The sequence below is a fragment of the Ranitomeya variabilis genome, chromosome 4 (genome assembly GCF_051348905.1).
Source record: "Ranitomeya variabilis isolate aRanVar5 chromosome 4, aRanVar5.hap1, whole genome shotgun sequence".
Lineage (NCBI taxonomy): Eukaryota > Metazoa > Chordata > Amphibia > Anura > Dendrobatidae > Ranitomeya > Ranitomeya variabilis.
Genome location: NC_135235.1, coordinates 96,147,339 through 96,163,024, shown reverse-complemented (window position 1 = coordinate 96,163,024; position 15,686 = coordinate 96,147,339). Strand labels below are relative to the sequence as shown.

General features: G+C 45.0%; 1 protein-coding gene across 2 annotated transcripts in view; it reads left to right on the top strand.

Annotated features, from left to right (window-relative positions):
- HTR7 (5-hydroxytryptamine receptor 7) overlaps positions 1 to 14,047 on the top strand; it is a 261,610-nt gene extending 247,563 nt beyond the window's left edge. For both annotated transcript variants that reach the window (XM_077258944.1, XM_077258945.1), the window contains one exon: positions 13,751 to 14,047. In XM_077258944.1, coding sequence (XP_077115059.1) covers positions 13,751 to 13,811 — 61 coding nt within the window. In that variant the 3' untranslated portion in view covers positions 13,812 to 14,047. The remainder of the gene's footprint in view (positions 1 to 13,750) is intronic.
- The last annotated feature ends 1,639 nt before the right edge of the window (positions 14,048 to 15,686 follow it).

Sequence of the window (15,686 nt, the reverse complement as noted above, 5' to 3'; positions counted from 1 at the left end):
CTGCAGGATCCGCAGTCTTCCCCCTCCCTCTCCCTCTTTGGGCCGTACGGGGAATCTCTTCCTCAGAGCTGCTCCCACCACCTTCCTGTCCCTGACGCCAAGATGGGTCAAGGACCTCATCATCTACACTACCCTCTGCCCCCAACTGCTCCTCCTGGGTAGTCTCAGCAGCAGAGCACGCACCAGTAAGTGGCACCTGAGTGTCATCATCAGCTGATGCGGCCTGCGAGGTGGTGACCGGAGCCACTGGCCCACCCGCCTTTTCAGAGGAAGACAGAAAAAGCTGTTGGGCATCACTGCACCCTGCCTCTTCTTCCATTTCTCCAATGCTGCTTGGCTGGCCCCCTGTTTCCAAGCCAAGAGATGATTCAGAGAACAGAAGTAGAGACTGCTCCTGTCCTGGGATCTCTGTCTGCCTGGGCAATTTTGCAGGTGGTGAAGAGACAGATGGCTGCTCTCCAGTGCTCTGTGTCTGAGAGGATGTGGCACTAATGGAAGTTGATGCATTAGCTGCCATCCATCCCACAACGGCTTCAATTTGGTCTTCACGCAGCAGCGGTGTACGGCGCTCGGCGACAAAGCTGCGCATGAACGACTGTTCCCTTGTGAAAGTGGGTGCTGATGACTCACCGGTGCCCGCAGCAGGCACAGAATCCCCACGTCCCCTCCCTGCTCCGCGCCCACGCCCACTCCCACGTGCCTTACTCACTGCCTTCTTCATCTTGGTTGACTGATAAAGATAAGCAGAAAAGTACTAACGGCTTTGTGTGCTTATTCCTGAGCAACTCCTCCTAACAGGTATAAGACACACTAATTTTCTAAAGTGTGGACTAGACTTGAATATGAGCTAATGTGGCCTACACAAATGTAAAGTGGTGTAACTGGTGTGTTTGGTGAACTTTATTATTTATTTATTTTTTTGGGGCTGAACTGACAACGGATAGAGCTGCAATCACACGGAGACCGTGCAGACAGCCGTAAACGGCGCTGCAAGGCCCAAAAACCCTCCTCTACTTTATCCTATGTAGTGTTTTTCCACAAATTAGCTGGAGACGGGTGGAAAGACACTAATAGGATTTTTTAAAATAAATTAGCAGCAGACTACACTACTTTGAAAAAAAAGAAAATTGATTTGGCGGTATGACGCAGTGAAAAACCCTGAGCTGCAGACAACCAGGCTACGGCTGCTCACAGACTACAGGGCGAGCTGCAGTCACACGGAGACCGTGCAGACAGCCGTAAACGGCGCTGCAAGGCCCAAAAACCCTCCTCTACTTTATCCTATGTAGTGTTTTTCCACAAATTAGCTGGAGACGGGTGGAAAGACACTAATAGGATTTTTTAAAATAAATTAGCAGCAGACTACACTACTTTGAAAAAAAAGAAAATTGATTTGGCGGTATGACGCAGTGAAAAACCCTGAGCTGGAGACAACCAGGCTATAGCTGCTCACAGATTACAGGGCGAGCTGCAGTCACACGGAGACCGTGCAGACAGCCGTAAACGGCGCTGCAAGGCCCAAAAACCCTCCTCTACTTTATCCTATGTAGTGTTTTTCCACAAATTAGCTGGAGACGGGTGGAAAGACACTAATAGGAATTTTTGGAAAAAATGTGCAGCAGCCTGCACTACTTCAAAAAAAAAAAAAAAAAGGACAGTATGAGGCAATGAACCACCCTCCCTGAACTGAATACAACCAGCTATGGATGGCCTATGTGGCTGCACTCAGACTAGAGAGTGGGCTGCACTCACACACACACACAGAGAGACCTTGCAGATCGCTGTGAAAACAGCGCTACAAGGCAAAAGGAAGGTGAATAGTAGGTGAACACAGCGGTTGCTAAATTAGCCTTTGGAAAGCACAAAGAAGCAAATCGCTATCTCTAAACTGTCCCTCAGTCAGCAAACAGCGTCCTGTCACTAACTGAATTCACAGCAGAGTGATCGCAAAATGGCGCCAGCGACTTTTAAACTGCATCATGACATTATTTCAGCAGCCAATCACAGCCTTGCCAGTAGTTTCATGCCCTCCATGCTAAACAGGATGTGCCCACACTTGGAATCTTTCTCATTGGCTGAATTTCTGAATTTTGAATCATTGAACTTCCGATTCCGGTATCCGATACGCGCCAAGTATCGGAATCCCGGTATCGGAATTCCGATACCGCTAGTATCGGCCGATACCCGATACTTGCGGTATCGGAATGCTCAACACTAGTCCTGACACCAAATGATGCCAGAAGACGGGCAGCGCTAAGTGTGCCTGGCCACGGGATAACATAACAGTGCAGGCTCCGGGACGGAATCAAACAACGCTGAGGAGCCGGGGCGCGGCGCCGGGGGGGGGGGAGGAATGACGGCTGTGCTGCGTCATATTACGAAGGAAAGTCCCACCTCCGGGACGGTTTTACGGTATCAGTGGACACATTTTATAAGTGTTAAGTTCTGCGTGTGCAAGGAGCTAAACCAAAATAGCTACCTTTTCCTTGTGCGGCATTACTGCTGCACAAGGTGGCTCTTTCAGTAACAAACGCCTTGGGGGGGGGGGGACAGATTCCCTTACATTTCAGTTGTTGTGTCAGCGTGGCGGTCGCATGACACATTGCCGGCTACACAGCTGGGGATCAGCTGACGTTACTGAAACCCAATAACACTGGGTCGTATGTTTTGACTGTGCAGACGGCACTTCTGAGCCTCAACTGGCGGTGTTGGAGCCCAGGAATTTAAGTTCAGGTGGTAGAAAGATGAACACAACAGGAGACCTGGATAACGTATACAGTGACCTAATTATTTAATCAGGAGGAGGAGTGGCAAATTCCTGCGAGATCCAGGCCTTGTTCATTTTCAGGAAAGTAAGCCGGTCAACGTTATCGGAGGATAGTCGCATGCGACGGTCAGTTAGTACACCACCTGCAGCACTAAAGACGCGTTCCGATAATACACTAGCCGCAGGGCAAGCCAGCACCTCCAATGCATACTGGCTTAGCTCTGGCCATGTATCCAGCTTTGAGACCCAAAACTTGAAAGGGGAAGAGCCGTCTGGGAGTACAGCAAGAGGGCAAGACATGTAGTCTGTCACCATCTGACGGAACCGTTGCCTCCTGCTGACTGGAGCCGTCTGTGATGGTGTAGACTTTTGTGGGGGGCACAGAAAACTGTGCCACAGTTGGGCCATACTGGTCTTGCCTTGGGCAGAGGCACTGCTTCTGCTCCCTCTTTGTACAGAGCCTCCACCACTGCCTGGACGCACTGAGCTGCTTTGGAATGCACTAGCAGCACTTCTCTCAGTTGGAATGGAGAAGATGATGGAATTCACCAGTGTGTCTTGGTACTCCCGCATTTTTCGCTCCCGGTTCAACGGTGTGATGAGGCTTTCTATGTTGTCCCGGTAGCGAGGATCGAGGAGGGTGAACACCCAATAATCAGACATGTTGAGAATGTGGGCGATGCGGCGGTCGTTTCTCAGGCACTGCAGCATGTAATCCACCATGTGCTGCAGACTGCCAACTGCCCAAGAAATGCTGTCCCCTGCTGGAGGCGTGATCTCTGCCCGCTCGTCATCACCCCACCCTCGCTGTACACACTGAGTACTGGACAATTCGGTAACTCCCTCCTCTGGACGGATGTCTTCCTCCTCCATTGACTCCTCCTCATCCTCCTCACAAACTGTCCCCTGCCTACGCGTTTGTGAGGAACCACGTGGCGCTGACTGTCCAGAAGATGATGGAAATGGTGAATCCTCATCCTCCACCTCTTCCACAACATCATCCCTTAGCGCTTGCAGTGATTTTTCAAGCAGGCAGATAAGGGGGACAGTCATGCTGACTAGTGCATCATCTGCACTCGCCATCCGCGTGGAATAATCAAAGGGACGCAAAACCTGGCAGACGTCATTCATAGTGGCCCACTCTGTGGTTGTGAAGTCTGTACGGCGCTGACTGCGACTTCTTTGCACCTGAAGCAGCTGGTACTCCATTACAGCTTGCTGCTGCTCACACAACCGCTCCAACATATGTAACGTGGAATTCCACCTGGTAGGTAGGTCACATATGATGCGATGTTCCGGCAGGCGGTGTCGGCGCTGCAGAGCCGCAATGCGCGCTTTTGCCGTGCTGGAACGCCGCAAGTGAGCACACTCTAGGCGGACCTTGTGCAGCAGTGCATCAAGATCCGGATAGTCCCTCAAAAAGCTCTGCACGACCAAATTGAGCACATGTGCCAGACATGGGATGTGAGTGAGGTTGCCGAGGCCCAGAGCTGCCACCAGATTTCGGCCATTATCACACACTACCATGCCTGGCTGGAGATTCGCTGGCACAAACCACACATCGCTCTCCTGCTTGATGGCATTCCAGAGCTCCTGCGCTGTGTGGCTACGATTCCCCAAAAAAATTAATTTCAAGATGGCCTGTTGACGTTTGGCCACGGCTGTGCTCATGTCGGTCGTAACAGGTACACGTTCATCATGGGTCCATGTGGAGGTGGACTGTGACGGCTCCTGCAGCGATGATTCTGAGGAACTGGTGTAAGAGGAGGAGTCAATGCGTACAGAATGGATTCCTGCAATCCTTGGAGTGGGCAGGACACGTCCTGCGCCACTCGCACGGTCTGTACCCGGTTCAACGACATTAACCCAATGGGCAGTGAGGGAAAGGTATCGCCCCTGTCCATGTTGACTGGTCCACGCATCGGTGGTGAGGTGGACCTTGCTACTGACGGCGTTCAGTAGCGCGTGTTTTATGTGTCCCTCCACATGCTTGTGCAGGGCAGGGACGGCTTGCCTGCTGAAGTAAAAGCGGCTGGGCACATTGTACTGTGGGACTGCCAATGACATCAAGTCACGGAAGCTGTCAGTCTCCACCAGCCTGAATGACAGCATTTCCAGTGACAGAAGTTTGGCAATGCCTGCAGTCAGAGCCTGTGCTCGTGGGTGGTTTGACGAGAAAGGCCGCCTTTTCTCCCATGCCTGTACTACCGATGGCTGTAGACTGGGCTGGGAGTGTGTGGATGACTGAGAAAGTGGTGCTGCGGGTGGAATTACAGCGGGTCTCTGGACAACAGGGCCAGAGGTTCTTCCACGGCGATCCTGGGAGGAAGCCGAACCAGCTGCGTGTGAGCTAGAGGAAGAGGCAACACGAGCTGAAGAGGTGGTAGCTGCCGCTGTTGGTTGGCCTAGCTCTTCAGTGTGTTTTTCTAACTCCGCCGGGTGCCTGTTGCGCACATGTTTCCACATGTTGGAGGTATTGAGGTTGCTGACATTTCGACCTCTTTTGACTTTTTGATGACACACCTTGCATCTGACATAGCAAATGTCATCTGCAACTGTGTCAAAAAAGGACCAGGCACTGCAAGTCTTGGGAGCGCCCTTTTTGGCTTTTGGAAGAGACATGCTCCTAACGGGTGCCAAAGCGGAGGCTGCAGGATCCGCAGTCTTCCCCCTCCCTCTCCCTCTTTGGGCCGTACGGGGAATCTCTTCCTCAGAGCTGCTCCCACCACCTTCCTGTCCCTCACGCCAAGATGGGTCAAGGACCTCATCATCTACACTACCCTCTGCCCCCAACTGCTCCTCCTGGGTAGTCTCAGCAGCAGAGCACGCACCAGTAAGTGGCACCTGAGTGTCATCATCTGCTGATGCGGCCTGCGATGTGGTGACCGGAGCCACTGGCCCACCCGCCTCTTCAGAGGAAGAGAGAAAAAGCTGTTGGGCATCACTGCACCCTGCCTCTTCTTCCATTTCTCCAATGCTGCTTGGCTGGCCCCCTGTTTCCAAGCCAAGAGATTCAGAGAACAGAAGTAGAGACGGCTCCTGTCCTGGGCTCTCTGTCTGCCTGGGCAATTTGGCAGGTGGTGAAGAGACAGATGGCTGCTCTCCAGTGCTCTGTGTCTGAGAGGATGTGGCACTAATTGAAGTTGATGCATTAGCTGCCATCCATCCGACAACGGCTTCAATTTGTTCTTCACGCAGCAGCGGTGTACGGCGCTCTGACACAAAGCTGCGCATGAATGACTGTTGCCTGGTGAAAGTGGGTGCTGATGAGTCACCGGTGCCCGCAGCAGGCACAGAATCCCCACGTCCCCTCCCTGCTCCGCGCCCACGCCCACGCCCACGTGCCTTACTCACTGCCTTCTTCATCTTGGTTGACTGATAAAGATAAGCAGAAAAGTACTAACGGCTTTGTGTGCTTATTCCTGAGCAACTCCTCCTAACAGGTATAAGAAACACTAATTTTCTAAAGTGTGGACTAGACTTTAATATGAGCTAATGTGGCCTACACAAATGTAAAGTGGTGTAACTGGTGTGTTTGGTGAACTTTATTATTTATTTATTTTTTGGGGGCTGAACTGACAACGGATAGAGCTGCAGTCACACGGAGACCGTGCAGACAGACGTAAACGGCGCTGCAAGGCCCAAAAACCCTCCTCTACGTTATCCTATGTAGTGTTTTTCCACAAGTTAGCTGGAGACGGGTGGAAAGACACTAATAGGATTTTTTTGAAAAAATGTGCAGCAGCCTGCACTACTTAAAACAAAATGAAAATTGATTTGGCGGTATGACGCAGTGAAGAACCCTGAGCTGGAGACAACCAGGCTATGGCTGCTCACAGACTACAGGGCGAGCTGCAGTCACACGGAGACCGTGCAGACAGCCGTAAACGGCGCTGCAAGGCCCAAAAACCCTCCTCTACGTTATCCTATGTAGTGTTTTTCCACAAATTAGCTGGAGACGGGTGGAAAGACACTAATAGGAATTTTTTGAAAAAATGTGCAGCAGCCTGCACTACTTAAAACAAAATGAAAATTTATTTGGCGGTATGACGCAGTGAACAACCCTGAGCTGGAGACAACCAGGCTATGGCTGCTCACAGACTACAGGGCGAGCTGCAGTCACACGGAGACCGTGCAGACAGCCGTAAACAGCGCTGCAAGGCCCAAAAACCCTCCTCTACGTTATCCTATGTAGTGTTTTTCCACAAATTAGCTGGAGACGGGTGGAAAGACACTAATAGGAATTTTTTGAAAAAATGTGCAGCAGCCTGCACTACTTAAAACAAAATGAAAATTGATTTGGCGGTATGACGCAGTGAACAACCCTGAGCTGGAGACAACCAGGCTATGGCTGCTCACAGACTACAGGGCGAGCTGCAATCACACGGAGACCGTGCAGACAGCCGTAAACGGCGCTGCAAGGCCCAAAAACCCTCCTCTACGTTATCCTATGTAGTGTTTTTCCACAAATTAGCTGGAGACGGGTGGAAAGACACTAATAGGATTTTTTTGAATAAATTAGCAGCAGACTACACTACTTGAAAAAAAAAAAAAAAAAAAGAACAGTATGAGGCAATGAACCACCCTCCCTGAACTGAATGCAACCAGCTATGGATGGCCTATGTGGCTGCACTCAGACTAGAGAGTGGGCTGCACTCACACACACACACACAGACCTTGCAGATCGCTGTGAAAACAGTGCTACAAGGCAAAAGCAAGGTGAATAGTAGGTGAACACAGCGGTTGCTAAATTAGCCTTTGGAAAGCACAAAGAAGCAAATCGCTATCTCTAAACTGTCCCTCAGTCAGCAAACAGCGTCCTGTCACTAACTGAATTCACAGCAGAGTGATCGCAAAATGGCGCCAGCGACTTTTAAACTGCATCATGACATCATTTCAGCAGCCAATCACAGCCTTGCCAGTAGTTTCATGCCCTCCATGCTAAACAGGATGTGCCCACACTTGGAATCATTCTCATTGGCTGAATTTCTGCATTTTGAATCTTGGAACTTCCGATTCCGGTATCCGATACGCGGCAAGTATCGGAATCCCAGTATCGGAATTCCGATACCGCAAGTATCGGCCGATACCCGATACTTGCGGTATCGGAATGCTCAACACTAGCAGCGACTAATAAAATGGTATTTAACAGGGAGAAATGCAAGATTTTTTCAATAAGGATAGAATGAAATACTTCATCAAATGCTTTGCTGAAGTTCAGTTATACTACACCACATTTCCCTGAACCCCCCCCCCCCCCAGTCAGTGATTCCATCATATAATTAAATTAGATTAGTCTGGCATGACTTGTTACTAGAAACCCATGCTGGCTCTTTTTAATTACTGTATTCCTATCCAAGTACTTACATAAATGCTGTTTAATAATTTGTTCAAATATCTTTCAGGGTATAGAAGTAAGGCTCACTGGCCTGTAATTTCTTGGCTCTGTCTTCTTTCCTTTTTAAAGATGGGAGCAATATTTGTCCTTCTCTATTCTTCTGGAACTTGTCCTGTTTTCCAGGATTTTTCAAAGATTCTGGCTAGTGGTTCTGCAATTTCCTCTGCTAACTTTTTCAGTACCCTAAGATGTAATTCTTCTGGACCAGGAGATTTAAATTAATTCCAATTAGTGAAATGTTTCCTCGCTATCTCTATGTTTATGGATAGAGTGGATTCTTTTATTCCTTCAATGGCACCATGAAGATCAGTTGAAGTTACATTTGCCTTCTCAGAGAACACAGATGCAAAATAGGAATTTAAAAGTTCGGCCTTCTCAACATCATTTTTGACCACTTCACCCTTTTAATCCTGTAAAAATCCTATAGCATCTTTGACTTTTCTTTTGCTTTTGACATACCCCCAAATCCTTTTTTACTGATTTTGGTCTCCCTTGTAAGCCTTACTTCATTACTAGCTTTCGCTCTTCTAACTCTTTCCGTGCATTCCCTGCAAACAGCATTATATTCTTCTTTAGATGTGCCCCCCTCTTTCCATTTGATATTCATTTCTTTTTTTTCCTTTTTAACAAGTGAATTAGTTCTATGCTAATCCATCCTGGGTTCTTTAAATGCTTCCAGTTCTTCCTCCTTTTTAGGATTGTTTTTGATTGTGCAGTGAGAATTTCATTTACCAAAATCTCCCATCCTTCTTGGACATTTCTGTCCTTATGGCTGATTTTAGACTTGCGTTCCTGTGTGCTGCGGATGGCAGCATACTTCCTCTTTGCTTTCTCCGTGAAGCTCCGCCTACTGCTGGCTGTGTCCAGCATTTCCCTGCATACCCAATGTTAAAGATATTTTGCGTTTCCGTGCAGCATCGCACACCTCAAATCGCTGCATGCGGACACTGCTGCATACAACGCATGTCCCGGCGTACCCAATGTTAAAGATAGGTACGCAGGGAAACGCTGGACGCAGCCGGCAGTAGGTGGAGCCTGGGCAGAGCTTCACGGAGGAAGCAAGGAGGAAGTATGCTGCCATCTGCAGCACCCAGGAATGCAAGTCTGAAACCAGCCTTAGACCATCCAGCCATTGGACCTTTCCTGCCCTCTTTCTGAGTCCAAAAAAAGCCTCCTAAATTCCCAGACACCTATACTTTTTCAACCAGTGGTGGTCAAGATAAGGTCTGAAAGACCAAGTGTAATTTCAGTGAGAGCTGCTCAGAATAAAACCATTCCTGTCTCATCACCATGAAATTGAAGGTCAGAAGTATGCAAAAGAACATCTAAACAAGCCTGATGCATTTGAAATTGAACTCTTTGGCCACAATGTTCATGTGTGTGTGTGAAGGAAAAAGGGCATAGAAGTTCAGGAAAAAAAAATCTCACCAACCATTAAGCATGGGGGCTGATCAATCATGATTTGGGGTTGTGATGCAGCCAATGGCACAAAGAACATTTCACGGTTACACGGAAGAATAGATTCAATGAAATTTCAGCAAATTCTTGATGCAAACATAGCACCATCTATAAAAAGGTGAAGTAAATTGAAAAGAGGATGGTTTATGCAAATAAGCGTCAAAATCTACAATAGACAACCTCAAAAGGCGCAAGCTGAAGGTTTCACAGTGGCCTTCACAGACCCCTGATCTAAACATTATTGAAAATCTGAGGCTAGTCCTCAAAATAGCAGTTCATGCATGACGACCAAAGAATCTCATAGACTGAAAGAATTTTCCAAGGAAGAATGGATGAAAATCCCTCAAAAAACAAGAATCAAAAGACTCTTGGCTGGCTACACAAAGCACTTACAAGTTGTGATACTTTCAAAAGGTGGTGCTACTAGGTACTAACCATTCAGGATGCCCAAACTTTTACATTGGCCCATTTTTATTTTTGTAATTTTTAAATGTAAAACTGAAAAAAAAATTGGGGACTTAAAATACAAACGAATGTGTCATCTTTAAATTTAGGCCTTTTATAGATCATTTCATCTTCAACTTGCTTAACTGTTCACAATAACAGTAATTTTGACCAGGGGTTTCAAAACTTTTATATTACACTGTACTAACAGAAACATCAAGCTGTTTGAAAATGATCATATAGCCTTTACCTTTAATCTGTTTGTCTATAATTTTCTTTCTAATCTCTTGAGACAACTCTCTCCTTAACTTTCTATGGTCCATGTTCAGTGTTGTACACACCATGAGACTGATTACAAGTTGGTAGACACTTCTGATGCTAACTACAGGACACACCTTAGTTTACCATGTCCCTATGGTCAAATTATTTTCAATCTTTTCATTAATTTGCTTATTGTTAATGTTTCTGTTGAACCACAATTAAAATAGTCATTAGTAGTGTTGAGCGATACCGTCCGATACTTGAAAGTATCGGTATCGGAAAGTATCGGCCGATACCGGCAAAGTATCGGATCTAATCCGATACCGATACCCGATACCAATACAAGTCAATGGGACTCAGGTATCGGACGGTATCCCTGATGGTTCCCAGGGTCTGAAGGAGAGGAAACTCTCCTTCAGGCCCTGGGATCCATATTAATGTGTAAAAGAAAGAATTAAAATAAAAAATATTGCTATACTCACCTCTCCGACGCAGCCTGGACCTCACCGAGGGAACCGGCAGCCTTCTTTGCTTAAAATGCGCGCGTTTACTTCCTTCCGTGACGTCATGGCTTGTGATTGGTCGCGTGCCACCCATGTGGCCGCGACGCGACCAATCACAGCAAGCCGTGACGTAATTTTCAGGACCTGAATGCCTAATTCTAGGCATTCAGGATTTTAAAATTACGTTCCGGCTTGTGATTGGTCGCGTCGCGGTCACATGGGCGACGCGACCAATCACAAGCCGTGATGTCACGGGAGGCAGGAAACGCGCGCATTTTAAAATTTCATCACGGCTTGTGATTGGTTGCGTGCCGCCCATGTGACCGCGACGCGACCAATCACAGCAAGCCGTGACGTAATTTCAGGTCCTGAATGCCTAATTCTGCATTCAGGACCTGAAAATTACGTCATGGCTTGCTGTGATTGGTCGCGTCGCGGCCACATGGGCAGCACGCGACCAATCACAAGCCGTGACGTCACGGAAGGAAGTAAACGCGCGCATTTTAAGCAAAGAACGCTGCCGGTTCCCTCGGTGAGGTCCAGGCTGCGTCGGAGAGGTGAGTATAGCAATATTTTTTATTTTAATTCTTTCTTTTACACATTAATGTTGTTTTGATACCGATACCCGATACCACAAAAGTATCGGATCTCGGTATCGGAATTCCGATACCCGCAAGTATCGGCCGATACCCGATACTTGCGGTATCGGAATGCTCAACACTAGTCATTAGTTGATATTCAGTAAATTTGAATTGAAAATTATTTTTTTCTGTTTAAGTTATTTCAGTGACCATTGTGGGAGTGATTATTAGTTGTTTCATACACTTAGGGAAATTTTAATTTATTTAAGAAGGTTTGATGATGAAAAACTAATATTTGAAATGTTCACTGTTTTATAAAAGGTGCAGTTAATTACTAGTCTACAGTACAGAGTGGCAATATCTTCTATATTTGTACTTGAGAATTTTCTGCATTGCTTTAGACCCTGTCTTTTAACATATAATCCTATAATTACACAATTTTCTGCATATTTCCTCCACCCACATATAATTTATTGCTTTTTCTACACAATATACACATTCCAGCATTGACTAAATGTGCTTAACTATGAATTAAATACAACTGAATATACATTAAAATGTAATTTACTTTGTATGTCATAATAACACCCACCAAAGAACCACAGGATTTTGACGGCTAATCATGTTATTTGAAACCTATCTTTTAAGCATGTGAATAGACTAGAAAAATTGACATAGCCGGACAACTATAAATTGAGAAGTATATGTCCTTCAATTCACAATGGCATTCAATCTTTTATCAAACACTTCAATAATGGCTGTATTTTCAAAAACCTTTTACTCTTGGCTTTCATTTATCATGGTAAAACTGTATAGAAAATTTAGAAAAAAAACACAACTAAATGCAGAGAAAATATCATGGATGTAATTTCAAAGAATGTGATGTGAATGCTCAATGCACATAATTCAATTGGCACCATATTTTTTTCATCTGAAGTGAAGATTGCAAGGAAGATGATCAAATATTAGCTGGAAAATGAATGGGTGATTACCAGCATCCACATTTTTACCTTGAAGCCCTCTTACACAGTAGACTAATGTTGTATGAGCCTGTCAATATCAAAGTGTTTTGTCGATGGTATATGAGGCATCGGTTGACTGATGGTTGAGAGGGATGTCTATTGCGCATGTCCTATTTCGGACTGCTGATCGTATTGTTCTGCCTAAAATAAGCTGCCGGCTGACTTGTCATAGAGAACACCGGGGCGCTGAGCCAATTATTGTAAGTGCTCCTGTTTATGGGATTGTCAGCTAGGATGGCAGTTGGCCGAATGATCGACTGACGCATCATACAGCCAATAGGCCATCTTATATGTATGGCCAACCTTACTTTGTAGAATAAAATAGAGTCTTCCATTAAAATATTAAATTGAACTTTGAATTCATACCCATCATGCCGCATCAAACCAACATAATGCCATAATGGAGCTCTTCTATTTTCCCATGTGGAATATTTTTGAAAGAAAAAAATCCAATTTCAGTCCATGAACTTCACTGCAGTAATCACTGATTTACTGGCAAAGTCTATTGTCTGATGATACCTGAATAAAGGAAATCATAAATCAAAGGAGAGGTAGTCACTGGGACTGTGCAGCAGCAGAATGTATGTCTCAATGTACTGTACTCCAGCACAGAGAAGGAAACGACAGGAATAATTGGTTGAGAAAAGTCTAACTTAATCTATAGAAAGCATGAAAAGGACAGAATTAGATTCATTTACAACAACCCTGGTATATACGTACAGAGAGTATAAAAGTGTCAGTCATACCTTCTTAATCATACAGTATGTACGTCATAGTTTTAAACATATCACTTGGTAGTTGTACAGGTTTTGTTTTGGGTCCACAACATCAAATTACGCCTCTGACAACATTAGAATACAAAGACTAATCCAGAGTTGCAGTTGTCACTCAGTTGCAGGCGCTAATGTATACTCCTAGTGTTACGGTACTAACCCAGGCACATTCTGTCTAAAATGTTACTTATCAGATTTGTCTTATTATTTTTATGATTACTGTGATAATTCACATATGAATCTAAGGCTTTACCAGGGCTTTTATCTTCAAAGATATTCTGGAATCCCTATGTAATGGAATTTCAGAACTTTCCCTGTAGTTGCATAAGTTTTTTCTAAGTGCTGTACTTTTCTCACAGAAATTGCCCTTAATATACAGTATATGTAGAATGCATTAAATGACTATTTCTGTTGAACCAAAAAAACTATAGTACAATAGTAGCTGTTTTTTTGCTTTAATTTCTATGCTATACTAACAGTTTGCATATAAAAACATGACATGTCATGGTGAATACTTTTGACTGGTCATATTTTGTTTTTCAGAAAAAACTGCTCACAAGAAGATCTCCTGCAAGAGCAATTTATCAGCAGGCTGCGCTCATAATCTCTTCAAATATTCTATGCCCTTTCTTTAATGGCAGCATAATCTTTTTAATCTTTAAATTATATTTTCCATTATTTAATAATATTCTTGGGTCTGACACATCCTTAAAAGAGGAGCCTGAAGAAACAGAACTTTGTTGCGTTTAATATGTTTATCGTTATTATTTAATAAAAATGTTTTTCATTTGTGGATCTCTAACTATAATGTCTATGTACCAAATAAAGTTTTTAGATACATTGCTGTCTCTGTTAATTACTTTCTATTATTAAAATACATTTCTCAGAAAGATTAGAGTCTATGCAAGTCTCAAAAGTTGTTGCTAGGACTGTGCCAGAAAAACAATTTAGAACCATGGATGCCCTCATAACTTATTTGTCTTAAAGACACATTTCTGCCACAAAGGAATAATTTAAACAGAAATCATTATTCACACAGAAGTGATTGACATGTGTGCATGGGAAATGTGGACAACTCGTCTGAATAGACTTTTCAATAAGTGCAAAAGGAAATGTAACACTCCAAAAGTGCAATGCAGAAAGTGTAGCTTTAATAGAACCGCAATCCAAATAAAAGTAACATTTTGGTCAAACACCAAGACCTCCCTGGGATGAATTATTAAACAGATAAACTAGAAGACTATGTAGCTAAAACAGTGCAGACTAAGGAATCTGTAACTACCCATGTGATGAGAACACATCACCTGTGCGGTTATCCTTTCTTCCGTCTGCTCTGTTTTAGAGATGAGAGAACTTGTTCAGAAAAGGTTCGCCAATCGCAAATTCGGCACGAACGTTGCGCATTTGGATTCGTGTTCGGATTCCAGAGCTTTTTTCCTAAAAATCGGCAAAAGCTGAACATAGTTCAGTAAATTTAATCCTACAGAGAACCAGGAGTTATACCCTCAGAGACACATACAATAGTATGACATAGAGTGAGACACTTACAATTCTGAATATGAAAGTATCTTTTTTATATAAATTCACTCACAAAAAGTCCATAGGGGCAAGTTTCACAAATACAAAAAACAGGACGAGATTAAAAATGGGGGAGACAAGAAGCAATGAGCGTCACAAACCGCCAAGGGGCCTCCACAACTATGTTAGTAGCAAGAGAAAGTAACAACAGTGACCCAGAGCAAAAAAAGTACATAAATCATTCTAGCAAATGCTGGGCAAAGCCCAAAAAGGCGGGAACATATTGCTCATCATGTCAGAAAGAAAAAGGATTCTAATGCTTACCCATGTGGGAGGGAGTGCAGCTGGCAGTGAGTGAATGCGCAAGCCCAGACGTGCATTTTGCGTAGTTGGCTTCCTCGGGGGGTCGTGTATACCACCCAGGCATGCTGTGTATATAGTGTGTGATAAGTATCAGGTGTGTGTAATCAAAGATGTGGTCGATCAATGCGCCAGATACGGCGCATGCGCACTGTATCTGTGGCCGCATCCAGGCATCTAGGCTGCGGCACGGGTCAGGGAAAGTACTTCCTGTGATGTCAGATTCCCGTGCCGAGCCCCTAGGATGCCTTCAGCAGAGTGAGACGGCCAGGGACCGGGGAAGAAGCACCATGTTGGAATTCAGATTTTGCCGGACTGGTTTAAGGGTGCCATGTCACATTGGTAATCACTGAGATGCCAGAATAGCAGTGACCCCATTTTACAAACTATATCTCTCAGTGAATTTATCTGGGGTGCAGTGATCATATTGACACCACAGGTGTGTCACAGAATTTTAAACCATTGGGCAGTTAAGAAAAAATATTGATATTTTTACCACCAAATTTTTGTTTTAACCCAAGATTTTACAATTTCACCCTGGGAAACGGCAAAAAAAATTGTCCCACAATCTCTGCTGAATGTAAAAATGCCCCCTATGTGG